We start from the raw sequence: 25,975 nt of genomic DNA on the forward strand, positions 1-25,975 counted from the left end.
ACATCTGTACCCATGATAATGTTTAACTTAGGAGTTAGGCACAGTAAGAGACTAACAATCTCTAAAAATAAATCAGAACCCTTATAATAACATACTGGAATGAAAGTTATGTGAATGTGGCCTCTCTGTGTCAGATAACAGCTACTAAGTGACTGACGGGCAGGTAGTATATACAGCATGGATACACTGGCCAAAGAATGATTTACATGCCAGGCAGGATGGAGCAGGATGGTGGGAGATTTTGTCACTGTACTCAGAAGACTGCAAAGTTAAACAAATGAATTGTTTATTTCTAGAATTTTCCATTTAGTATTTTTAAGATTATAGTTGATCATGGGTAACTGAAAACATGGAAAACAAACTAATCTCCAAACCTAATCTCCACCGACCCACGAGGCAGGACCCATTTCATCCCACTTGGTGGACAGGAAGCCAAGAAGGGAGAGGTGAGGCAGCACCCAAGCCTGGGGGGCCAGTAAGGGACGGGGTGGACTTGAATCGTCCAATGGCCACCTGGACAGCACTGTGCCAGGCTTGCCTTAGGCACTGGGTTTAGGAACACTATGATTGTTTGGCTCTTTGAGAGAGGGGCAGCCACCCACACGTGGACGAGGCTGCCAGGGCAGGGGGTGGAGAGGGGTGGGGTGCCCGGCTTTGTGACCATGAGTGTTAAATACAGCAGCTCAGGCCACTGTTATTATCTGTGTTCTGCAGAGGAGGAGACTGGCACAGAGAGATTCAGAAACCTGCCCAAGGTCACAGTTGAGAAGGGCCCAGCTGGGATTGAACCCCAGCAGTCTTACTCCAGGGCTGCACCCACTTAGCCAAAAGAACATTCCAGATCATGGGAGAAAGGGAGGCAGGAGGGGTTCCTGGGGGCTCTGCCCTGGAAGCAGCGTTTGAGTTAAGGATGTATGCAGACCTTGGCCAGGTGACAGGCCTCTGGAGGGCCCAGGCTGATGGACGAGAGCCTGTTTCTGCTCCGAGGAGTCTTCTGAGCCAGGTCTGGGCGTGGTGCCCTCGGCTGACTTAGCACATGTTGTTCCCCACCTGGGGATGCCCTTCCCTGTTGCTGGGCAGCCCCTGCCCCTGAGTCACCTGCACACAGGACCTCAGCTCTAAGTGACCTGCTGGCATCAGCTCCTGGTGACACATAGTGCCCCAAACCTGCCCAGGATGTTGGCAGCTTCGTCACGTGGCCATTTCTGTGGTCAGTTGTTTTTGTCCAGAGTGCCCACCACGGGGACAGTTGCATCTCACAGTGGCTCAGCACTGGCAGCTGGGGGCTCAGCAAGTCCCCAAATAAAGGAATGAATGCTGATTGGTTTAAATTAGAACCGATGATCTATGACCTGTTGACCCTCCCCTGCCACCCAGCTTTCTATCACTGGGCTGAAGGCAGTTGTGCTCGGTTTAGGCAATGGGAAGGGGGCGGGCAGGGGTGGCGCTGCCCCACCTCCCTGCCGGGCAAAGGGACTCAGGCTGTGCTGCAGCTCCTGCTGAGCTCTGCAGAGAGGGCTGCCCACTCCTCCTTATTGTGCGCTGTGCTGGGCACCCTGACCTCAGGCCAGGGCCCTTTGGTCACTCCGTGTGCCACTGACAGTCAGGCCTGGTGCAATAACAGGGCACCCTGAGAAAGGAGAAATGCTACTCAGAACCAGGAACCTCATAGTCCGGATGGAACCTTGCAACCTACAAAAGCGACTTAAATTACAATTTAGAACAATGTACAGCGTGGGGCCTCGGGTCAGAATGCATCAAAAGCTCTCGACCCTACAGCCAAAAGACAAACAACCCCATCAAAAGACAGGCAGAGGACTAGCAGTGACCTTCCTCCAAAGAGCATACGCAAGCTGGTCAATGAGCTCAGAGACACCGGGCATCAGGATGCCCCAGGGAACGCAACCCGGACACAACGAGACACCACTGGGCACCTCACCAGGATGCCATCAAGTGTGTTTTAAGGAAACAGAATAGAAAATCTGAAGTGTTGGCTGGTGAGCGTGTGAGGGTGGCCTTGCACACTGCTGGAGGGGGCAGTGCACCTGTCCCTCGAAAGTTAAGGCTGGGGTTCTTAGAATTCATACTGCTACAGAGTTCCTCGTGACCCAGCAATTCCACTCTTAGTTCGCACTCCAAAGCATTGAGACTGGTACTCACAGAATACCTGGCCACGTATGTCGCTAGCAGCTCCGCGCATTACGGCTAACAAGAGGAAGCAACCCAGTGCCCATCGCCTGAGGGCAGACAGGCGGAGCGCCCATCCTACAGGGCACTTGAAAAGGAAGGGCATCCGGACAGCTGCACCACCCGGGCAGCCTGCAGCATGAGGGAAGCACCAGCCACAGAGGCCGCACCGCAGGGCCCACTTCCACGAGGCCCAAGGACCGTCCCATCCACGTCAGGGAGGAGGAGAGGGCAGGGGCTGCGGGTGGGACTCAGCGTCGAATGGGCAGAGTCCCAGTTTGGGGAGATGAGCAAGTTCTAGCGGTGGAGTGGTGACGACTGCACGGCAGGGGAGTGTGCCTGCGCCCCTGGACTGTGCACCGAGACTTGGTTGTGAGGGGAAATCTTACGCCATGTCTCCTTTGCCACTGATCAAAGTTTTGAATAGCCAAGAAACACCAGTGAGCGCACGGCCACGTGTCAGGGGCGGGCGGGCGTGGGCTCAGGGAGAGTGCAGGTTGGCCTGCTGTCCCCAGGCTGACACAGGGGCCCACCGGGACATCATTAACTGCAGTGTGACAGGCGAGAAGGGGCTCCCAGAGGAGCCAGGCCCTCACTGAAGGTCACACCAGTCCCTGAGGCCAGCACAGGTGAAGGACGGTCTCTGACTCCATGGCCCAACCCATCGTCAGGACCAAGAACCACCGGAGCTCCCTTGAGCCCTTTGGGAGAAGGAGGGGTGTGCTGGCGCCAGTCCCCTCTGCCCCTGGACAGAGGTCCTGCCAGCTGGAGCTTGCAGGGAGCATGCGTGGACGCCTCTGGTACTCATGCCCGCAGAGAGAAGGGCCAGGCTGGGGCCCTGCATGCACCTCACACGCGGCACAGAGGGGCTCGGCCACCTCTCATGGGCATTTTCTGGAGCCCCGGCAGCTCACATCCCTTCTCAGGCAGCCTGTGTTATGCCAAGAAGGTGGCATGACCAAGAAGGAGGCATGACCAAGAAGGTGGCGCGACCAAGAAGGTGGCGTGACCAAGAAGGAGGCATGAACAAGAAGGAGGTGTGACCAAGAGCTGTGCAGCCTGGGATTTGCGTCCCATTCTCTGGCCTGGACAGGGGTTGGCAGGCTCAGCCAGCACCCTGCTGTCCCTGAGCAGGCGCCCTACCCTGGGTCCTCCCACTGCCGGGCTCTTACCGGTGGCACCTTGGCGGTAGAGCCCAAGGTGGGGGGCTCTTCATCTCTTGGCAGTGACAGGCCATTGGGCTCCATGTCCTTCCCTGCAAAGGAGCAGAGGGTGAGGAGGGGAACAGGGGCCAGGCTCCCAGGGGTGCAGGGGGACCCCGGCCGGCTGGGAGGGGCAGGGAGCCAGCTGAGGTAGCGTGGCTACAGGACTCTGCTCCAGGGGTGCAGGGAATGCAGCAGGCGTCTGCCCCGGGAGGACCAGGGGTTCTGATCTGGCCTCTGTGACCACAGGGAGGAAGCGGGGAGGGGCTGGCGGAACCCGGGGCCCTGGGCCTGGTGTGGTGGTGACTTCGGGTCTCCGTGGCCCTCAGTCCTCAGAGGAACAGCACGGTATCCAGGCTCACAGGCAGGCTGGGTCCAGGGTGCTGGCCATGTGTCCCTCTGACGGATGCCACTGGCCCCAGTGCTGGAACTGAGGGAGGTGGTGGGACAGCGTCCTGGGTCCCTGTGCAGCTGGGCTGAGGGGGAGGAGGAGGCCCTTGGGTCTGGGTTGGCCCTGGGGAGGTGGCCCAGCCCTGGCTCCCTGCTCTGACGCTCTTTCTGAGACCGCGTTTACGGGCAGGAGGAAGGCGGGGTGGCTGCAGAGGAGGCCCGAAGCCAGAAGGCCCTGCCCACTCCCGTGGCTGTGGGCCTTGGGGCTGGGGTGCGGCTCCTCCTGCCAAAGGCAGCGAGGAGGGGAGTGGAGGGGAGAGGCAGACACCCCCGAACCAGGGAAGCCCAGGGCTCTGCAGACCCCTTCCCCGGGGTCCTGGGAAGGGCAGGGTGGGACTGGGAGCCTTTCTCTCCAGAAAACAATGACCCAGGGAAGTGGTTCTGCCCCAACGTCCTGGTGCAGTGCCCACTCAAGGTCGTACAATGTCCCTGTCCCTGAGGATGGCACCCCTGGGGCTTCCGCCCACACAACACCCATGCCCCGACTGAAGTGGGGTCAGCAGGGGTCCTCTCTGCTTTCAGGGTCCCCTCGGCAGATGCTCCGGACTGCTGCCTTGGGCCACCTGCAGTGTGTGCTGTGTCCTGGGCTGGGAGGACGCAGGGGCTCTTGGAGCACCCAAGAGGGGCGTGTCCCCAGCAGGCCAAGGCCGGCCCTGGCTCCTCCTCCCAGCCTGTCCACATCACTGCCCTGCCCTGCCTTGCCCCTGGGACCTGTTGCCCCTCTGTTCCTGGGTCCCCCCCAGCCTGGGCCCTGCCCTGCCTGGGCAGTGACTCTGAGGACCAAGTCCCCAGAGACTGACGGCCAGCCGGAGCCTCCCTCCCCGTGCAGGCCAGCGGACATGGCTGCGGTCAGTGCTGGCACCCAGCTCCCTGGCCTCCCCGGGGCTTCCTCAAGGCCCCCCTGCTCTGGGCCTTGGCCTCCCTGTCCCCTCTGTCAGCTGAGAGGGGACGAGGCAGTCCCCAGCCCCAAGGCTCCACACCTCCTCCCTGCCCAGCCACAGAAGGTGGAGGTGGGGTCCATCTGGAGAGTCCTTCCAGGGCAGGCAGAGGCTCCAGAGGGAAGGGCTGGGCTCTCTGGGCTCAGCAGTCACAATGGGGCAGCAGGACTCAGCTGAGACCCCACTGGGTGGGGCCGAGTGGGGGAGCAGGTGGGGCTGGGCGGCGGGGAAGGCAGCAGCAGGGTGCCCGCTCCCTGGTGCGCAGGGCTTCACCCTCAAGCTGCACAGCAGCACAGCAGAACTGAATTGTCCCCTGGCCAGCGCACAGGGCCCTGGTCGCTGGGCATGGGCACCAATGTTGTCCCCATTGTACAGATGAGTAAACTGAGCTCGAGAGACCCAGTAGCTGGCCTGGGGTCAGCCAGCCAGGACAGCAGGGAGGACCCAGGCTGCCTGTCCCCGAAGCCGATGTTTGGGACGAGTGCACCTCCCTGGCCCCAGAAGGCCTCTGGGGGCCCTCTCTGTCTTCAGACCCAAAGGGCTTTGCCTGCCCCCAGAGGTCACACCAGGGAGCCACCTGGCCGGCCAGCTTATGCGCTACAAACCCTTTGTCCCCCCTGGGGTGTGAGCAGCTGCGAGGGCGTGGGGCCTCTGCCACATGCGCCCACAGCTGGCACCTACCTGGGCTGACTGGGCTGAGCTCATTCTCACCGCCCAGGAGCAGGGTCCGCGTGAGCTTCCGGGGGTCGGTCTTGTGCGGGGTGGAGGCCGGCGGACACAGTGAGAAGCGGCGCCGGAGAAAGGCCTCCTCCTTCATGGCGTGGGTGCTGGGGGGCTTCTGGAAGGAAGGGGGGGGGAGGACACGCAGCTGTGACTCGTGCTGATACCAGGGGCAGCGCCAGGGCTGGACGGCCTGGTGCCAGACACCTCTCCTCCTGCCGGGGTGGAGCCAAGTGAGGGGGTGACCCCTCACACTCGGGAACCCCAGGGGGCCGCCCTGAGGAGGATGAGGAGGGCTCGAAGGTGGGCAGGGGTGGGCAGCAGGGAAGGCCACTCGGGCAGATGGCTTTGTCCAAGGCTGGCTCTTCCAGGGCCACTGCTCGTCCCACATGGACAGACGTCTTTGAGAACTCCCAAGCCCCTGGTCTGCAGGACTCTGACCACAGCCAAGTGAACCCAGGTGGGCCATGGACACATGCTGGGCCACCAGAATGGCCCTTTGGTGATGGTACTCTATGGCAGAGAGATGGCCACCCATCACCCAGGCCAAGAGCTGGTCTCTCCAGAGAGGACGAGGAAGGCCAGGCCGGGGCGCTGCCGCCGCCTGCAAAGCACTTGAACAGGGAGACGAGGCCCAGTGTGCTCAGAGGTGGCCTCATGGACTCACAGCAGCCCAGGGGGCCACATTCCTGCCTACAGCATGGCCGAAACAATCCCTGGGTCCCAACAGCAGGAACATTCGTGGGGTCAGGACACCAGGGACCTCTGCCTGGGCCTCCCCTGCCCTCCAGCGAGTCTGCGCTGGGTTGGTTCAGGAGGGGCTCAGGTCTCGTCTCCTCTGGACCAAGGCCAGCTGTGGGCAAGAGGCAGCGTCCTTCCTGTGCCCTCACAGCCCTGCACCTGAGTAGAGAGAACAACTGGCCAAGGTCATCCCTTCCCAGGCACGTACCGTTGACGGCACCAAACCCACAAGTCTCAGCGCAGTTTACAGATGAGGAAACCTCAGCTCTGCAAGTGGAGTGTCGTCCTGCAGTTCCGCCAGGGGCGGCGTTGGCAGGGCGGACACTCAGGCTCCTGCTCCTGCGTCTGTTCACTCCCCAGGAACCCCAGCTGACCCTTTCCCTCCCTGCCCAACTGCATGGGAACAGGACTGCATTCTCTCTGGCTGGCCACAGGCTCTGCTTTCTCTCACGGGCCTGACCCCAGATGCACAAAGCCCTTCCTGCCAGACTTGGGGATCAGGTGGGGCTTCAGGGGTAGGCAGGGTGGCCCAGCATGTCACTGGTGCCAGGATTTCTGTCACAGCCTGCTGGACTCACAGCAGCCCAGGTGGCCCCTACCCAGGGGTCAGAGTGAAGGGCTCTGAGGCAGCACCTTCCTAACCCCATCATGTCACCTGGCACCTAGCACAGCCCCTCACCTTTGCCATTTCAGACAGGGAAACTGACTTCAGCGAGAGTAGGGTTTTGGCCCAGGATCACACAGCTAATAACATCCATCTACCCTCCCATCCATCCATCCATCCATCCATCCTCCCTCCCATCCATCCATTCATCCATCCATCCTCCCTCCCATCTGTCCATCCACCCTCCCATCCATCCATCCACCCTCCCATCCATCCATCCACTCTCCCATCCATCCATCCATCCATCCATCCATCCATCCATCCATCCATCCTTCCTCCCACCCATCCATCCACCCTCCCATCCACCCACCCTCCTATCCATCCATCCATCCACTCTCCCATCCATCCATCCATCCACCCACCCATCCATCCACCTCTCATCCCTCCATTCATCCACCCTATCCATCCACTCTTCCATCCACCCATCAATCCATCCACTGTCCCATCCATCCATACATCCACCCACCCATCCACCCTCCCATCCATCCATCCATCCTTCCAACCATCCATCCATCCACCAATCCACCCACCCTCCCATCCATCCATCCACCCATCTATCCATCCATCTATCCACCAATCCACCCACCCATCCATCCATCTATCTACCCACTCATCCACCCTCCCATCCATCCATCCATCCACCCATCTATCCATCCATCCATCCACCAATCCATCCACCCTCCCATCCATATATACATCCATCCATCCCTCCCATCCATCCACCCATCTATCCATTCATCCATCCATCTAACAATCCACCCACCCTCCCATCCATCTATCCATCCACCCATCCATCCACCCTCCCATCCATCCACCCATCCACCCATCTATCCATCCATGTATCCCTCCCCCTCCCTCCCTGAATCTTCCCATCCAGCCATCTGGCCAGCATGGTTCCCCTTCCTTCCCACTCACCCCACAATAGACATAGCAGGTGGAGTTTGAGCGACTGACCTCTGATATGACCCCCCCGCCAACACTGCAGCTCAGTCGTGCCCCAGGGACTAGCCGCTCTACTGCTGACCCCTGCAGGCCAGTGCCAGGGCCCTCAAATCCTCTCTGCCTGCCCAGCCGGGAGGCGGCACCGGCTTATGTTCTGGGTCTGTAGGACTCCCCAGAAGACCCGGCTCCCAGCCTTCCTCACACCCTGCCGTCACAGTGCTGGCGGCCTAAGGCCACTGTCACACACTACCTGGGGGAGGGGTGTTCATCTCAAGGGCAAGCCCGGGTTGCTCAGAACACATGCCGTCCCGTGCCCTGTCCCCAGCTCGCGCCTCTCACCCACTCTGCTCCAGCCACACTGGGGCCCTTGACATGCTAGAAAACACCAAGCCCACTGCTGCTGAGGCCTCCGCCCTGGCCTCCTGCCCACAGTGCCCCTCGCCCACCGCTCCAGGGCCAGGACTTGCTGATTCCACAGCTGGCGGAGCTCGGCCAGGCCCTGGGCGGCTGCACAGCACATTCTCTGCATGGCCCAGGGGCTCTGGCCGCTCCCCGCCCCTTCTTTACCCTTTGTTAAGGCTCGGGTGCCTGTGTGCCCCACCATCTGATGCCAGCCCCCGGGGCAGGAACACAGGCAGGCGCCTCCTGAGCCAGGAGCTGGGGGGGGTGTGGGTGGTGGCCTGCGAGGGCTCCCTGTGAAGGTGCCTTCCACACCCAGCCCTCCCAATCGCCGGCTCAGGGGTGGGTCCTCGAGAGGTGACCAGGGGTGGTCCTGGGGCTGACGTCCACCGTAACCTGGGGAGCTCCCTGTTCGCAGCTGGTGGAAAGAATCAGTGTTTGCAGAGCCCCTGCCGTGGTCCACAATGAGGTCCTGCCCTCTCGGTGCTGTGTGGAGGCCAGGGTTGACCAGAGGGCCTGCAGACCCCGGGGCTGCCAGCCAGGGACTGAGGGGCCAGGCTGGGCCAACCACTGCCCTTCCCGCGGAAGTCCCATGGGAGCCTACCCATGCGGGGAGGGAGGAGAAAAGGGTGACAGAAGGGCAGGCGAGGAGGAGGGAGGACGAAGAGTCAATGCCAGGTGTGGCCACAGCAGCCCGGGAGCCCCAAGGCTGGGCAACCTCAGAGCTGCACTGCCCACCCCTGTCCAGTGCTGCCCACTGAGAAGCCCCCAGGGAGCCCCAGCCCAGGCTCTGGCTGCCGAGGGCTCCAGGAGGTCTCTCTCTGGGCCTGGCTTCTGCCTGTACAAGACCACCAAGGGCTGATGTGTGAGCGGCCTCCACTGTCCTCTGTGACCACGGCTGGCCTGTGCCCAGGGCCAGCAATGCACCACCCCGTGTCCCAGTCACTCCACGCCCTCATGATCCTAAAGTCCAGGTGCAGGAGGGACTCGGCAGGGCCTGAGGGGAAGAGCCCCAGGGCAAGGACAGCGAGTGGACGTGCCTCACATGCGCAGGCCAGAGGTGGAGGCCGAGGGTGGTGCTGGAATGAAAGACATGTTTCTGCCAGGTGGGGCCTTGTCCAGGCCCCCAGGCCCCTGAGGAGGGCTTACACGAAGTCTGGGCCAGGAGGCAGCAACCGGGCCGTGGCTAGGGAAGGGGCAGAGGATGGATGGGCCACACTGCCCAGCTCTGGCCCAGGTCCGGGGTGAGGGGGTCTGCAGGCAGCGGGCAGGCCAAGGGCTAGGCTGAAGCCACCTGAGCCCTTCTTTGCTCAGGTCCAAACCAGCCACCTCCAGAGTGTGAGGCCGTCACCTCCCACTGCCAGGCCAGGGCGTGGCCAGCTGCTGCCCCTGGAGGCACACACATCTGACCACGGAGACCCCTCCTGTCCCCTCCCTGGGTCCAGGGCTCACTGCCACAGCCATCAGCAAGCAGCACAGGACGCTGGGAACCACCGTCCAGCTCCTGCCTCGGAGCACCTGGCTTTATCAGCCTTGGGGAGACCTGGGGGTGGGCGGGTGGCTTCCTGTCCAGTGTGCGCCAGGCCACTTCCTTGGCCTGCAAGACTCCCGGGAGCAGGGCTGCCACCAACCCTCGTCCCCTGCTGGTCCACAAGGCCTGGCCAGCCTGGCCACCTCTCTGTCTTTATTTGTCCCTAGTTGGACCTGGCTGGAGCGAGGGGCAGGCAGCCTGGAAGAGGTGGCTCTGGGCACAGACTGAGGCCACGGGCGCTGACTTTTGGCCACATCTGTGGATCTCTTCCAGAGGTTTACTGGGAAACGGGGGTGGCGTGGGGTGCTCCTGAGACCCAGAGGGCAGGGGCTGAGCGTCAGGCAGGGCCGCCTGGGGGCTGGGAGGCCGGGGGGCATGCTGGGGACCCTGGGACTCAGAGGTGGAGGGTGGGCATGTGGGCTCGGAGCCCTGCTAGGACGGGGGAGGGGGAGGAGGGAGGGCCCCACGCAGCCCTTCCTCCAAGGACCCTGCCCCAGGGCGCCTCTCCGCCAGGTCCCTGAGCTGTACCCGGCTCTGCTGGGGCCACCCCTTCCCCAGGCTCCACCTCGGGGCAGCCTCCTGGTCACTTTTCTTGCCCTGCAGGACCCAGGTGGGCTGGGCTTCCACGGGGGGGGGGGGGTGCACCCCTGCTGATTTGGGCCACCGAAGCCCCTGTGTCCCCAGCAGGCTGGGCCCAGGTGGGGACAGCCGGGCATTCCCAGAGTGGAGCAGCCCATGGCTGGGAGTGGGCCTGGGAGAGGCCGGAGCTGGGCGGGCAGCAGGAGGGCAGAGGTCCGTCCCTCCCTGACCCTCCCCCGCCAGGCAGGGCAGGGGCGCACGCACCTCGGAGCCCCCGCATCCTGCTCCCCGTGGCCCCCAACCCCTACCCGCTGTCTGGGTGTCCAGGTGGTGTCTGTGTGGGTCTCTTCCAGAGGTTCACTGGGACATGGGGGTGGCCCTGCCCGGCAGCAGGGGCCTGGACACCCAGACCTGCAGCCCACCCACGCCTGGAGCCACTGCCTGGCCCCCCTTCCCAAGGCCGCAGGCTCCCTTTCCTGCTGCCCACTGAGGCTCCAGGGCCAGCTGGGAGCTGCGGGGGGAAGGCGGAGAGCCCGGCCGGGTCCTCCGTCTCTGGTCCCCCACCTGCGGGTGGGCAGCAGTGGGCTGCTCAGACTCTCCCACCTGGCAGAGGCCTCTCCTCCTCAGGAGGCCATGTGGCCCGCCCAGGGCAGCCAGGGCCGGGTGGGGGGGGACAGGACGAGTTCTGACCCCCTCTGGTCAGACCCGTGTCCCTGAGGACAGTGGCCTCCGGGAGCCGGGACAGGCTCTGTGCTCCCACGCTGAGCCCAGCTGGCGGGCAGCAAGGTCGGGAAACTGGAACGGAGCCCCCTTCCAGCTGGCCACCCCCACTGCCCTCCACGCTTCCAGAGACCCTCCCTGCCCCTCCCAGGCAGACGGCCACCTTCAGGCAGAACCAAGGGATTCCTGTGAGGAAAGGTCACTGGTGCCCGTCGGGCTGCCCAGGGGGCTGGGGCACTGTGACTGGAGGCCAGGCTGGCCAAGCCTCCGTGAGGGCCGACAGCCTCTGCTCTCTGGGAACCGTGGAGCCCCAACTCACCTCCATCCCACGGGTACACGCTCAAGGGCAGGGGACGCTCGAGGCAAACCCCTCCCTGTGGTCCCACAGAGGCCGGGGACCGCGGCGGGGGGCAAGGGCCCAGCCTAACGGCTGTGTGAGCCCGGCTGGGCACATTTGTCTCTTAGTCCCCAGGGTCACTCTCCAGGGGAGATCCATGCCCATAGCAGCCGGGTGGGAGCTGCCCCGGCACCCACAGCCTGAGGAGTGGCCTGCGCCCCGCTGGCTCGGGGAGGAAAGCAGGCTCCTGGGCAGAGACGAGGCCCTGGCCCCTGGACTCTCTACCCACTAGTGGGGCCAGAAAAGCACGCGTTTGCAGGAGGCCTCCATCATGGAGCCTGCCCCAACACTTTTGCCTGAACTCCATGGACACTCACTGAAGGCTGTGGGGGGACACTCTGAATCACACAGGGTCAGGGTCAGGGATGAAGCAACATGAGCCTACATATTGGCTCTCTCATACCTGATGAAGGTTCTAGGGAAGGACAGACGCCCTCAGTTAAAGGACAGTAGTTATCAGTTAAAGGGAAGCAGCCACCAGCCAACAGAGAGTAGTCACAACATTCTCACCACACCCAAACCCTGCTGAGGTCCCAAGGCCACGTGCACCCACTGAGGGGATCCCAGTACCTGAACCACCCCAGGGACACCACCACACTCCTTGGCCCAGCAACAGTTGCCCCTCCTGGGAGCAGACACCAACAGGAGGTACACATGTGCCAGGCCAAGTCCAGGCTGGACTCCTGCCTGGGGTTCAAACCGGGCCAAGCCAGCCGCCCCGGGGAGCCGCAGCCCCTTCAGAGCACCTTGGTATGCACCCAGATGTGGGGCTGGGCCCCAGGGGGCACCGGAACGGCTCTTCCAGCCCAGATGCTGGGCTGACGGGCCTGGCACGGCCAGCTGGTCTGGGCAAGGTGGGGGCTCACCAGCACATTTCCCAGAGGCAGGAGCAGAGACCCCCGAGGGCACCACTGGTCTGCACCCCACGCTCAAGCCCTCCCCGGGCCCTGGATGGAGTGCACCTGAAGACAGCCCGGGGGGCTGAGAGGAAGAAGGAGGGTCGAGGGGCCGGAAGCGGCCAGATATGGCCAAGGGGGGCCTGAGCCCTGGGAGGGCAGGAAGTGGCTGGCCTGCTCAGGAACAGCGTGGGCCACGCCCGGGAGTCCTCCAGCCCCACTCAGCAGAGTCACGTGCCTGGGGGCCTGGCCCTGGCACATGTCCACCCGGCCTCCTGACCAGATCAGCGCACCCTCTTGCAGCTCCTCCGCCCGCCGGGCACACCCAACCCGCTCACCACTTCCTTTGCAGAAGGAGTCCCAGACAGGAGGCCCGGGTGGAGGTGGTCCCCGAGGCAGGCCTGACCTCACCACGTCACACAGGCCCTGACCACTCCTCCCGGTGGAGACAGAATTCGGAAGCCAGCTGCAGCCTGGGGGTGGCCCTCCAGGTGTGGAGCTGGCTGGAGGCGACAGGGGGGTGGGCGAGCGAGGTCACTCAGCACAGCCAGCAGGGGGGCCCCAGGGCCCTGCCACCGCGGCAGATCAACACCTCAGCTGAAGGGGCGCAGACTGGGGTGCAGCTGGCCACCGCTTCCAGAGGACAGCCTCCCCACACCTCGGGCCAGCTCTGCCCCTGAGGCCCCGGGTGTGCCCATGAGGGGGGCCAGGCCCCCAACAAGTCCTGCCCCGGGGAGGCCTTGCTGTCTGGGGAGAGCCCTCCTGGGCAATGTCCGGTCCCCTCTCCCCGTACCCCCTGCTGGCCTGTGGTGGGTGCTTCTGTGCTGGGTGACAGCCCAGGACACAGTTAAAGGCTCTTCCCCACAGCGCCTGGCAGGCTTCGGGGTGGCCGCCCTGCTATTGGAGGGACACTCGTCTCGAATCCTGCCCACGCTGCCCAGCCTGGCAGTGAGCCACCCAGGGCTCCCTCTGCAGGGAGGACTGAGGGCCCCAGAGTGGCCAGGCCTCCAGCAGCCTCGCAGAGGCTGAGCCCCCAGAGGAGGGAGGGTGGTTCTAGGGGAGCCCTGCCCCCAGCCTGCGGGCCAGCTCTGCATCTCGGGAAGGGGCAGGCCGCAGGAGCTGGGGTGGGCCACCTGGGCGCAGGGCCACCCAGGAGGGGACAGTCACTTGGGAGCTTGACCGCAGTGGGCTCAGGTAGGGCGGGGCTTGCAAAGCAGGAGCCAGCGGCCAGCCAGGGAGGCCAGCCAGGAAGCGCGGCCCAGGCCCAGTGGCCAGTCCTTTCCCCCGAGAGGCCCTCAGAGGCCCCGGGCACAGGGGAGTCTGAGCTCAGAGGCCCTGGGTATGTGGGGCCTCCAGGGCAGGGCCTGGCCGTGGGCCTCCCTCGTGATACAGGGGGCACTGAGGGCCAGAAAGGCCAGGACCCCTGAGGCGGGGGTAGGGGCTCCCCCGTCCCCTTGAGCCCCCATCAGTCGGGCCAGCGCCCAGAGAGGACACCGACTGCCCACACCTCCTTGGGACCTGGGGCAGCTGGGCAGGCCCGCATGTCCAGGGTCTGGCCACCCTCGGCTGTGGCCAGGGCAGGCTGGTCCAGTGCCTGGGGGCTGCGGGAGGCCTGGGGCCGAGTGTCTGTTGGAGACAGACACCCAGAGCCACCTCTTCCCAGCCCCACCCACAGGGTCGGGGTCACACACTGCAGAGCAGAAGACCCGGGGCCTGGCACACGGGGCCCTGGGAGCACTGGGGAGGACTCCTCCCAGGACCTAGAGAGAGGCCCCAAGACGAAAAGTGACAGTGACCACAGAGACCTCAGAGGGTCACTACAGCTTCACACCAGCCCCTTCCAAGCACTGTCCTCCATAAACTGCCTAGTCCTCACCCACCGTGGCAGGGGGTGCTGTAATCATCCTGTCTAATGGCAGAGGGCACTGAGGCACAGAGAGGGTAAGCAACCCACCCAAGGTAACACAGCTGCCGGGCGGGGGAGGTGGGACTTGTTCCTGGTCTCAGGTGGTATTATGGTTAATTTTGGGTCAACTTGACTGGGGCCTGGGATGCCCAGAGAGTTGGTTAAACATTATCCTGGGTGTTTCTGTGAAGGGGTTTTGGAACATATTTATTTAATGTTTAAATCAGTAAATTGAGAAAAGAGGACTGCTCTCCCCGAGGTGGTGGGCCTTGCCCTGATTAGTCGCAGGTCTGCATAGAACAGGCAGGCCAGCCCTGCGCGGGGTGGGGGCCTTCCTGTCTGGTGGCCTGGGGCGAGGACACCATCCCTCTTCCTGTCACTGGGCCTGGACGGAGGCATCAGCTCTCAGACTCCAGCTTGCCCACGGCCGACTGGGGACTCTGAGCCCGTTCCCTACCGTACTCTCTGCCCACCCTGCTGTCCTGTTCTCTGGGGACCTAATACCCTGGCCACTGGGCTGGCCTCCCTGGACGGTGAGTAGGGACGCGCATGGGCATAAGCTGAGCTGAACACGTGAGCTCCGACCAAGAGCCAGAGTCCGTAGGAGGAACTCGCAGGCACAGGCCACGGGGCCTGCAGGCTCTTGCCCTGCGCCTCTGGGCTCCGCATCCTGGCGCCTGAGCTGGCTGGGGTCAGGGTGGAGTGTCCTCTCTACCCAGCCACCCAATTCCCCTCTCCAGGGAAGAGGTTCTAGATCTGGGGAGCAGAGGCCCCACCCCACCCTGGATGGCACAGCACAGTGGCCCAGAGCTGCCCCTGTGCCAAGGATAGGGGGCAGAGCCGGAGCTGCGGCTGTCTCTCCTGGCCCAGGGGCCGTCTGCTCCCCGAGGCCCACCTGGGGTGGCTTGGGGCCAAGCTGCCCTCATGCAAATCCACGTGGAGGAGGACGGGCCCCAGACCCCTTCCTGCCCTGCACGGCCCCCTTGGTTGCACTCAGAGTGGGACATCCACAAGGGCCCGGATCATTCTTGGGCAGCACTGGGTGGACACGGGCTGGGGGTGCGGGCTCTGTTGGCCTTGGGCCGAAGCTCTCTCCTTCCTGGCTGTGCCACATCCAGACTCACAAATCCACAGCTCTCTGCCCGGCACCCAGGCTGTCCCCTGCACGGGTGAACCCTTACCGAGGGAGCTGGCAGGTGTGGACAGGCTGACTGCCCCCTCCTCTTCCTCCCCCGTGTCCAGGGGCTGGGAGGACCCTGAGTCTTGAGAGAAATAAATACCAAGAGCCCAAGTGTCCCACCTTCCTGCTGTCTGTCCACCACAATGCAGTAACCGACACACCAGGGCTGAGTCACCCGGTCACATGGCGGCTTAGGGAGGGAGGTGGCACTTAGCCCTGGCACCACCCCTCCGTGGAGAGCTGCACGCTGCCACAGGGGCACCAGGCCTGGCACCGCCCAGAGACGCTAGCTGGGCTGTGGGTCTGTCCAGCTGGGAGGCCCCACCTGCTGCCACCCCACTCACCGCTCAGCGTCCAGCTGATAGACGGGGAGACTGAGGCACGGGGGGAGAACCACCCCACAGCCCAGGGCCACAGTGATCAGCAGGAGCCGCTGCGTCCCTCGCCCTGGGCTGGCCTGTCTTCCCAGTCACCCACTGCCCTCTTCCTCCAGCAGGTCACATTGTGTGCCCTACCTGAGGCCAGCCAGGACGGCAGCCAGGGTGATTCTGACAGGCCTGTCCTCCCAGCACAGGCAGGGCGTCCCCACCCCCAGGTGGGACAGCTCCACCCACACTGAGCACCGTGGAGAGGAGGGGCACCCCTCACCTGTACCCTGGGTCCCGTGCACAGTGGGTGGACGCCCCTCACCTGCATCCTGGGTCCCACGCACAGTGAATGGACGCCCCTTGCCTGCACCCTGAGTCCTGTGCACAGTAGGTAGACGTCCCTCACCTGCACCCTGGGTCCCACACACAGTGGGTGGACACCCCTCACCTGCACCCTGAGTCCTGTGCACAGTGAGTGGACGTCCCTTGCCTGCACCCTGAGTCCTGTGCACAGTAGGTAGACGTCCCTCACCTGCACCCTGGGTCCCACACACAGTGGGTGGACACCCCTCACCTGCACCCTGAGTCCTGCGTACAGTGAGTGGACGCCCCTTGCCTGCACCCTGAGTCCTGTGCACAGTAGGTAGATGTCCCTCACCTGCACCCTGGGTCCCACACATAGTAGGTGGACACCCCTCACCTGCACCCCGGCCCCTGTGCACAGAGGTTCAGCCCTGGGCTTGGCCCGATGTGAGCCGCACCGCGAGTGCCCACTGAGTGCTGTGTGCAGAACTGCCCCCTGGCCAGGCGCTGCCTGGTCCCCATCTCAGCTGCAGAGGAGGGGTCACCTGAACTCTCTCTGAGGGGGCTGACAGGGTCTCAGGGCCTAGGCCCCTCCCGCAGCCTCTGGCGCCTGGCCATGCTCACCACTGACCATCCAGGCAGGGACAGCTACTGGGCTGCGCAGGAGAGAGGGGACAGGTGTGTGCTAGAGCCAACCTCTGGGCCTATCTGGGACGGCCAGCTGTGACAGTCCTGGTGGCCCGCCAGCCTGCGGGCGGCTCAGGGCTGTGGCCTCGGGGGGCCCCTCCCCGTGGTGTGGGGAGCTGGCTTCGCCAGAAGTCACCGTGCGCCTGGAGTGAAAGCCGCCCTGCCAGGCGGGCGAGGCCAGACCCTGCTGTGCTCTTCTTGCCACCTGCCTGGAGCCTGGAGGTGACAGCTCAGGGGGCAGTGACGACACCCAGCCCCCCGGCTCACTGCGGGGAGAACCCTGAGGACCCCCCCTTGGAGGGTTTTCTCCTGGCCTCTTCTTCGGGCTGAGGCCCTAGCCTGACCCCAGCCTGACCCAGCTTCCCCGGGGAGGGCTGCTGGGCTCAGACCTGGAGGTCCCCGAAGGCCTGGGCAGTGGTGGCACTGGTGGGAGGTGGTGCAGCTTGCAGGACGCGGGGCCGGGTGGGAGGTCCCCAGCCCCGGGCACCCAGGAGGCCTTCCTGGGGGAGGCTGCTCAGAACACCAGCTGGAAAGTAGGCTCCAGTGAGGATGTGGCAGGGCCACCCTCGTGTCACCATGCCTTGGCTCCTCCTGAGGGCACCTGACACCTACGCCTTGGTCCCTGTGGTTAGGGTGGCACGGAGGGCACCTGTGTCTCCCGGGTGGCTCAGCCTTGGCTCTCCTGCAGCGCAGGCCACCTCCTGCCATTGAGGAGCTGTAGTGACCGCCTTCCTCTCGTCCACAGGCCTGCTCCAGCCACCCCGGGCCATCCTGCCTGGCTGCCTCCTCCTCCTCCCCAGAGGCCCACGTGCGGGGCCACAGGTTCCCTCCTGGAGAAGCCGCGGGGCTCCAGGGGGGCATCCAGAGCCAGGGGCCTCACACGGGGCAGGCTGTGCTGGCTAGCGGGCACTGCTGAGCACGCACCAAGTCCCATTGCCCCCTCACGCCCCCCCAGGACACACCCCGGGGCCCTTCAGGCCTCCACCATGTGTCCCCAGGGACAGGCCAGGGCCCCCTCCATCCGCTCTCAGACAGGTGCCCTGGAGGGGCCGCAAGGCCAGTGGGATGAGAGCCCCGAGGGACGCGAGGCCCTGGCCATAGGCTGAGTCAGGGACAGAGGTCCAGAGACCCCTCGCCACCCCTGGCCCCTTGGTCCCCCCAGGCCATCAGAGCTGAGAAAGGTCCCTGGGGACAGGTAAGAAGCGGAGCTTGTCCTCCAAGCCTAAAGCGGGTGTGTCGCTGACACACTGGTCACACTCTGAGATGATGAGTCAGGCAAGCACTGCCCCACCTCGTGAGCAGCCCTGAGATGACACAGAGCGCCTGGCGGCTGTGGCTGGGGACAGCAAGGGCCCTGGCAGCACCGCGTCCTCTGATCCAGACTGGCCGTAGGACTTGCCATGAGGTTGGTCATGTCGGGCGGTTACCTCTCCTGGCCCCTGACTCTGGGGACGCCACCTGGTGCCCTATCCAGGCCCCCAGCCGTCCTCACATGCCTCGCCCACAGGGCAGAAGGCAGGCCCTCCTCTGGCCACAAGCAAGAGTCCCCCTCCTGTCACCAGTAGGCAGGAGAGGTGGCCCGTGGGGGCGGTGGCTCCCAAGGCTCTGGTGTGTTCCACGAGAGGGGCTGCATCTCTTTCCTGGAACAACCCCAACAAATGGCCACAAGCTGGGCGGCTTACGACGACACGGTCTTACTCTCTCGTGTTCTGGATCCTCCTGATCCAAAGCCACGGCTTCAGCAGGCCACGCTCCTCCAAGGACTCCAGGGAAAGTCCTCCCTGCCTCTTCCAGCTTCTGGGGCTCCAGGTGTCCCTGGCTTGTGGCCACATCTTAGGCCACACAGATGTCTCTGCCTCGAATCTCTCTCCCTCCTGTGTAAGTTGCTGGACTTAGAGTCACACCTAGAACGCCTGCCAGATCCAGGTGACTCACAAGACCCTTCGTCACAACCGTAAAGAGGGGACTGCTTTCTCCTGCAGGCCCCTGAGCTCACCCGCATCAGCACCCTCCCCGCCGTGAACCCACAGCCCCATCCGTCCACCTGGGGGTCCAGATCTGCTTCTGGGCCCCTTCTCTCTGCGGGGGCGGTGCCCAGCATGGAGTTGCACAGGAAGGGGTGGGCCCTGGGGACTGCCTTCCTGAGGACACTGCCCAGACCCCACACTCAGGTCCCAGCCCGAGGCCCGGCATTCAGAGCAGCACGTGCATTTTACGGATGAGAAGCTGGAGCGAGACCAGCAGGACGGGGCCGTCGTGGGCCAAGCCTGGGGCAGAACCAGGCCTGCTGACCTTCCGGGCAGTCCAGCAAAGGGCCCTAGGGTTCCATCTGACCCCTGGGCTGTCACAGGGGAAGGACGAGCCACCCCTGGGTGTTCCCCAGGAGGCTGGTGGGCTGAGAGTAAGGGGTGTCCTGTACGTTCACCCTGGGCCGGCAGGCCAATGCCCTCCGAGCCCAGTCGGCAGGGGCCATTCCACCAGCAAGGACAGCGTTCCCTTCAAGGGAACCGCCCACCCGCCCAGCTCAGGCCAAGACCAAGCTAGCGGCCTTGGCCCCCGCAGCCTGGAGAACCCGGCCATTGTGCCTATCCCACGTGCCCACCTCACCAGACACTGGGAGTGAGACCGAGACCCCGACCTACAGCCCGCAGGGAGCCCCCAGACTGGTGTGGGTGCACACTGCATGTCACTGCCGCCTGCGGTGGTCAGCCCTGTGGGAGAACTTCCTAGTACCTAGACCTTGGAGGGGACAGGGTTTGCTTGGGGGAGGAGGGGGAGGAAGGGGAGAAAAGGGTCTTGCTAGTGGTTTCCTCTACTGGACATGGGGGACCCCAGAGAGAGCACGCAGGTGGGACTCCGGCCTAAGAGGAAGTGGGGCCTAGGCACAGTGGCCCCTCTGTCCATGGTACAGCTGCTGGACCCAGGATAGTATATTTGGGGACCTGGCTGTCCTTGTCCCTCTTGGCCCTGAGTTTCCACTGCACTTTTAACAGGGCTGGAAGCCACTCTTGAGGGGCTGGGGAGAGGGCAGCGCTGGGCCGGGGCCTGGGGCCCGAGTGAACCTTGGTAAGTCCTGTTCTAGAAAGTCTGCCCAGAGAGGCAGAGACCGCAGGCGCCTTGGCGGCCAGGAGCCCCTGCGCAGCGGAGCCTGCACCTCCACCCCACGCCCTCCTGCCACACCCGGCCGATGCATGGGGGACACAGACAGGCACCTGCTGAGGGCAGAGGGGCACTGGCAGCTACTGCGGAGCCACAGCCCCACCCCAGCCCCCCAGGACTTAGTACAGAGTATCATAAGCCCCCAGGCGGCCCCGACTGCGCCCAGGGCCTGCTCATCACCCCACAGCCCAGCTTCATGTTCCCAAAGGCAAACCCAGGGCCTGCGTGTGACGAGTTCCATTCTTTGACGTGGCTCCAGAGTGAGCAGATAGGATAGGAGCCCAGGACAGTGGCTTTCACAGGGACCACGTGCATGTGTCACCAGCTGTGTGACTCACTCAGTCCTGAGTCGGCCAGGCTGGGCAGGTCCTGGCTGGCCAAGCCTCGGTAGCCTCTGTATGGGCCTTGTGTGCGAAGTGCTGAGCTGGACAGGGGTCTCCAGGGCACAGGGAGACCCTGGCAGAAACCCCAGGGAGAGGTGTCCTTGGATAAGTGCCCCAGAGGGCCTGGCGTGGGGCTGGGCACGGCTCCTCCCCTGCTGGGCGGCCCGACTCGATCCACACAAGTCCGACAAGGTGCAGGGCTGGCCGCAGTGATGGGGCGGCTGTGTGCAGGGGCAGCCTGGGCGCCATGCTGTGGACACACGGCCCTGAGCTGGCCCAGCCAGGAAGGTGGGTGGCGCAGGCCGCGCACGGCCGCTGAAGGGTAAGGGGTCTGGGGGCAGGCGGGTGGGCACCAGTGCGGATCTCAGGGCGCGGTATTGACGATACTTGCTCTGCAGGTCACGGCCTCCGTCTCGCCTGGGTCACCTCCACAGGTGCACGTCACTGCTACTGTTGGATGTACCCAGCAGAGCCATTGGCAGGCCCACGTGGGTAAGAGGTGGGGGGACCAGAACTGTGGGGATGAGAGGAGCCACGGCCCCTGGGTGCAGCGGGGAGGTGGGGTCCCTGCAGGGCCCCTCTGCAGGAGCCAGCCTCCCTTACCCACCCAGGGACCGCAGCCTGTACGCCCACCGTCCCCGTACCTCACCCAGCTGCCCTCAGTTCCCAGGACTGGCCAGACTCAGGCCAGGGCCACTTCCCAGTGGAGGCCAGGAATGTGGCAGAGCCAGAGTCCCTCAGGTGGTGCCCCAGGCTACCCCTTCCTGTCTCAGTCCCCAGCATTCTGCTTGACCCTCCCTGGGCCACAGCACTGCAGCAGCCCTAAGGAGCCAGCGGCCCTGCAGGCCCTGGGGACAGGTCACCAGGGAGCAGCTGTCAGCTCCCCTGCCAGGTACTCGCAGTCCCCCAGGCTGTACACGCCCATCTTACAAACCCGGGATGGAGCCCTGTGCTGCCCGGACTGACCACAGGTCCCCAGAGCCCTGGCCCGCTCCAGCAGGGCCCCCATCTGCCTCTCGATGGTCAAAATGACCCCAGGAGCCAGGCAACCTGGGGCACAAGGGCCAGCTGTGGTGACTGCGATGTGCTTGGTGCACAGAGGCCTGACACGTGCAGTCCAAGGGCCCTGTGTCCCCTCCTCCCCGACTGCCCACCCTCCCGCACACACACACACACACCATGCACGTGCACAGAGGACACGCCAGCACACATGTGCCCACGCAGAGCCCACACACACACGTGTTGCAGGGACACACAGGCTGCAAGTATGCAAACAGATGTGCAGGCGCAGAACCACTTAAAAACACGCGTACACACGCAGACACACGGACACACGGGTACATATGCTTGGCAAGTCACGGGCGCCCCAGGCCTGTCCCTCAGCCCATCTCCCCTTCATGGGCATCTTCCTCCTGAGAGGGCTCTCCCTGGGGCCTGGGACTGCAGGTGGCTCCTGGCAGCACTGAGGAGTCTCTGGGGGGTGGTGACCCAGGCGCCCAGGTGGGCACATCTAGGTCAGCCAGGCGCTGCCTCGTGTCCAGCTCCCCACCCGGTAGGTGAGGAGCAGCCTGAGGCTCCTCGCTTTTCTGGGGCAGCAAGGCCTTACCTGTGAATCCAGGTGGCCCCTCCCTGCCCACCCCCGTGCCCAGGGCTGGGAGGACGGAGTGCCCGCTGCAGTGGTGTCACCCCAAGTCCAAGTCCACAGAGTCCCCTTCTCTCCACTAGGTCCGGCTCTCAGCCCACCTCCATGGGAGTCACAAAGCGCTGGACCACCGTCCTAGCGGCCCCCTCGTGGGGGTAGATGGGTCAGGTGCATCCCCCAAAGATAGGTCCTGGCCCCAGGACCCGTGGCCATGCCTGTCTTTGGGTCTTTATTTTCATTTCTGATGGAGCTAAGGACGGAACCCAGGCTCATGCTCCACCAGTGCAGCTGTCCCTGGAAAGGGTCTCTGCAGATGCACTGACCTAAGGCAAGGTGACATGGCCTAAGGTGGCCCCAGATCCATAAGGCAAGGTGACACGGCCTAAAGGGGCCCCGGATCCATAAGGCAAGGTGACGGGGCCTAAGGTGGCCCCAGATCCAACGCGGGGTTCTTACAAGAGAGAAAGAGAGGCAGACGCAGAGGAGAGTGACGTGAACCTGTGGCAGAGACTGGAGAGTTGTGGCCACAGGCCAGGATCACCGGGGCCGGAGCTGGAGGAGGCCGCAGGACCCTCCCTGGAACCTCTGGAGCGAGCCTTCCCCGCAGCACCTTGACTGCAGGCCTCCCGGCCCCCGGGGCGAGGAACAGATCACACACACGTGGTCACTTGCTGTAGCTGCCCAGGACACAGAGGCACCGGGTTGGGGCTGAGAGGGAGAAGGGCCTGACAGAGGAGAGGGGACGGCCCTCTCCAGCCCTCAGGACGTGGCGGAAGGACCTGCTGCCACGGGCACTGACGAGGCTGTGGGTGCCATCCTCCACGCAGCCCCACCAAGCCGACCTGGCCACTCCACTCAGCCCAGCCACACTCCGTGCCCTGCCTGGGCATGGACACCACCCACGTCCTGTCCCACTCAGAAAAGCCAGGGGCGGAAGGTGGCGCGTCCCCTTTAAATCTCGCTCTCACCCCCCATGCCCCTGCTGCAGAGGCCACCACTGAACAGCTGTAGGGAAAACACGAGACCCTCAGGGGAAGGTCAGTGACGTGGCAGACGCCAGCCTGTCCCCTGGGAGGGTCTCCAGGTGACTTGGCAATGCTGGGCTGGGCACCTGGGTGGCCCCAAGTGGAGGTCACCTTCTCCCAGGCCCTGTGTGCAGGGTCTCTGTCCCGGACAGCTGCCCTCCCCACGCTGCCCCAGCCAGACTGGACAAGTTGTGCATATCACCTGTGCCTCCCGGCCACGCGGCTGCTGAGGGCAGCCTCACCAGACAGTTCCAGGGAGACCAGGGCCCTGTGATGTCTCTCCAGCTCCTGCCCGTGTGGAGGGACAACACTGGTCCCTACTGTGCCTGGGCCTGCTCCCCTCTCCAGCAGAAGTGGGGTGGCCTCGGCAAAGCCCTCGGCAGAGGAGCTGCTCTGGGCAGGGCTGCCCTGCAGAGCCTCGGCCGGTCCTGCCCGCCCTGATCTGAGCACCGCGGCCCAGCTGCAGTCAGGGGCGGTGCTGGCTGGGCAGTGTCCCTCAGCACCTGCTACTTACCACAGGTGATGCTGACCTGCAGCTTCAGCAATGACTTAAACCTCCTTAAGGTAAAAATGCACATTGATGAAAACAAGTGACCCACAGTCACACAGGCCCTAGGAGCTGCTTGGGAGTGGCCCATGGCCTCACCAGCTCAAGCCACCGAGCCTGGGGCAAGAGGTCTCAGCTGCAGCCCTGCTGGCCTTCCAGACCACAGGCTGTCCAGGCGGTGCGGCCCCTCCGTCCCCATTTCCTGATGGTCTCACAGCCGTGCCTTCCAAGGGCCCGTCTGAAACCTCCCTCTCGAATCTCCCACTAGCTCCCACTCCTTCCCCTTGTGGCCCTGCTGTCGCGGCAGGGTACAAGGTCTCCAAGCCCTGGTCCCATGCCTGAAAACGGCAGGTGCTGGCCTCCCTGAGTGCCCCCAGGGAGGGCTGGGTGCCGAACACACGCGTCCACAGCCACAGGAATCCACACGGGGTTTTCATCAAGAACACAGAACTCACGAAGCAGCCAAGGTAAATGTAGCAGCCTCGCTGCCCTCCAACCCCTTGGCCTCCGTGCCCACTCACGCCTGGTTTGCACACGCTTCAGTCAGCCTTAGGGTTGCAAAGAGCTGTCACATCACAGGCTTGGAGTGACTTCCTGGCATGGAAGTCACTGACTGATTCTTAGCAGGACTGGCCGCCTTGTCTGTAAAAAGGCCCGTGGCCCAGAGAAGTGGCTCCCGAGGGACTCCTGGGGGTAGTCCAGCTCTGGCAGGCTGGCCAGGGCCTGGGCCACTCAGGCCCATGACGCCAGCACCCTCACACACAGGGCTGAGTCCCCGGGAATGACGGATGGCCACTGGTAGGACAGGTGCCTACCCGAGACAAATAGCACTGGAGATCACAAAGAAACCGAAACGCAGACGCGGTTTTAAATGACGAATGGTGAGTGCGTGTGTGTGTGGGGGGGGTCGGGCCATTCACTAAACTGCAATCTAAACCAAATGCAGGCACAGGCTGCTGGGGTCACAACCCCAGGCCCCGAAAGCTCCAAGTGACCCGGGTGGACAGGCCTCCAGTGTGGACCAACGCCCACCAGAGCCCTTTGGAAGATGCCTCCATTTTCCTTCTCTGTGAGGGATCCTCAGCAGGCCCGACAGAGGCTCCATGGTGAGGTCAGATGAAGTGGGTCCCAGCTGGGAGCTCCCGGCTCCCTCTCCAACTCCAGGGCTCTCTGCAGTGCTCGCGTGTCCCCGGGGTGGCAGGGGCTCCTGGGCCACGGACACTGAGGAGCACCCTGAGGGCCTGGTGAGGGAGGGGCAGGGAGGTCCACCTCCCACTGCATAGCACAGGTGGGAGGTCTGGCCTAGGGGCAGGGAAGGCACCTGGGAAGGCCACGCCACTGACGCCCAAGGCCACTGAAGCCCAAGGCCACTGAAGCCCAAGGCCACTGAAGCCCGAGGCCACTGAAGCCCAAGGCGGCTGGGTGTGCTCCACCCCCCTGCGAGGAAACCTTTCCAGAAAGCCCTCCATCAGGGTGCTGGCTGGACACCAGAGGGCCAAGGTGGTGGACACTCACTGCCCTCGCCCTGCCCCAGGCTGCAGATCCGGGAGGCTAGGGTGCAGACAGGGCCTCCTGAGGTGGGAATGGCCCCAGGAGGGGTGTGATGGCCCTGCGTGCAGGGTGACCTTCCTGAGGGACTTCTGCCTGGGAAGGCCAGAGGCACCTCTGTGGGTGCCCTGCTCATCAAGGTCCGGAGGACAGAGGGCCTCCAGACTCAACCCCGGGCTGGCTGAGCCAGGGCTCCCGGGCAGGCACCAGACAGTGAGGACGGGAACCGGTGAGGTCAGCATGTTTCCAGGCACTCCCGGGCAGGACAGTCTCCGACCAGGACGCAGAGGCCACGCAAACCATTCCGGCCACCTAGAGCCGCTGTGCCGTGGCCCTGCAGGCCCCTTGGCCAGACCCACCCTCCTCGACTCCTGGGTCTTAGGGTCAGGCCAACTTCTGGGTTTTTGATTAACAGAACGTGTTGGTCACTGAGAGGGACCTTTTGAGGACACTGGCAAACATCTTTGGGGGCAGCTTAGCCTCCTGCAGGCCTGTTCTGAAGGCAGAGGGGGAGGGAGAAAAGCCCTCCCTCTGATGGGGTGAGAGAGCTGGGATCTCCCCCTAGGACCCTGAAGGCCAGGAGAGTCAGGGAGGGACCCAGGAGGGACCTGGCCACACTCTGATGGGCACCTGCTGGGCCCATTTTCTGGGCCCACGCCCCTCCATAGGTGCCCCAGGAGCCTGACCACAGGATAGTTCCAGAGACAGACGGAAACAAATTGAAGGACTTCCCAGGATGGGGACGGACTGACGGGTGTGAGGGAGCACGGAAACCAGCCGGAACGGTCTCCTGACTGCCCTGGCAGAAGCTAGAGGAGGCTGTGGGCTACTGTCTTGCTGCTTCCCCGGTGCTGCAGATGA

General features: G+C 64.0%; 1 protein-coding gene across 4 annotated transcripts in view; it reads right to left on the reverse strand.

Moving 5' to 3' along the window:
* Positions 1 to 25,975, reverse strand: part of Osbpl5 (oxysterol binding protein like 5) — a 54,754-nt gene that overhangs the window by 21,609 nt on the left and 7,170 nt on the right. Inside the window, exons 1-3 of one of the 4 annotated variants that reach the window (XM_027944649.2) lie at positions 12,337 to 12,470; positions 5,459 to 5,615; positions 3,360 to 3,442 (exon numbers count right to left, since the gene is read on the reverse strand). In XM_027944649.2, the coding sequence (XP_027800450.2) occupies positions 3,360 to 3,442; positions 5,459 to 5,594 (219 nt within the window). In that variant the 5' untranslated portion in view covers positions 5,595 to 5,615; positions 12,337 to 12,470. Of the gene's footprint in view, positions 1 to 3,359; positions 3,443 to 3,751; positions 3,834 to 5,458; positions 5,616 to 12,336; positions 12,471 to 25,975 lie in introns of those variants that run through there. The other 3 variants (XM_027944650.2, XM_071615965.1, XM_071615966.1) reach the window with 3 other exon arrangements.

Source organism: Marmota flaviventris, chromosome 9 (genome assembly GCF_047511675.1).
Source record: "Marmota flaviventris isolate mMarFla1 chromosome 9, mMarFla1.hap1, whole genome shotgun sequence".
Taxonomy (NCBI): domain Eukaryota; kingdom Metazoa; phylum Chordata; class Mammalia; order Rodentia; family Sciuridae; genus Marmota; species Marmota flaviventris.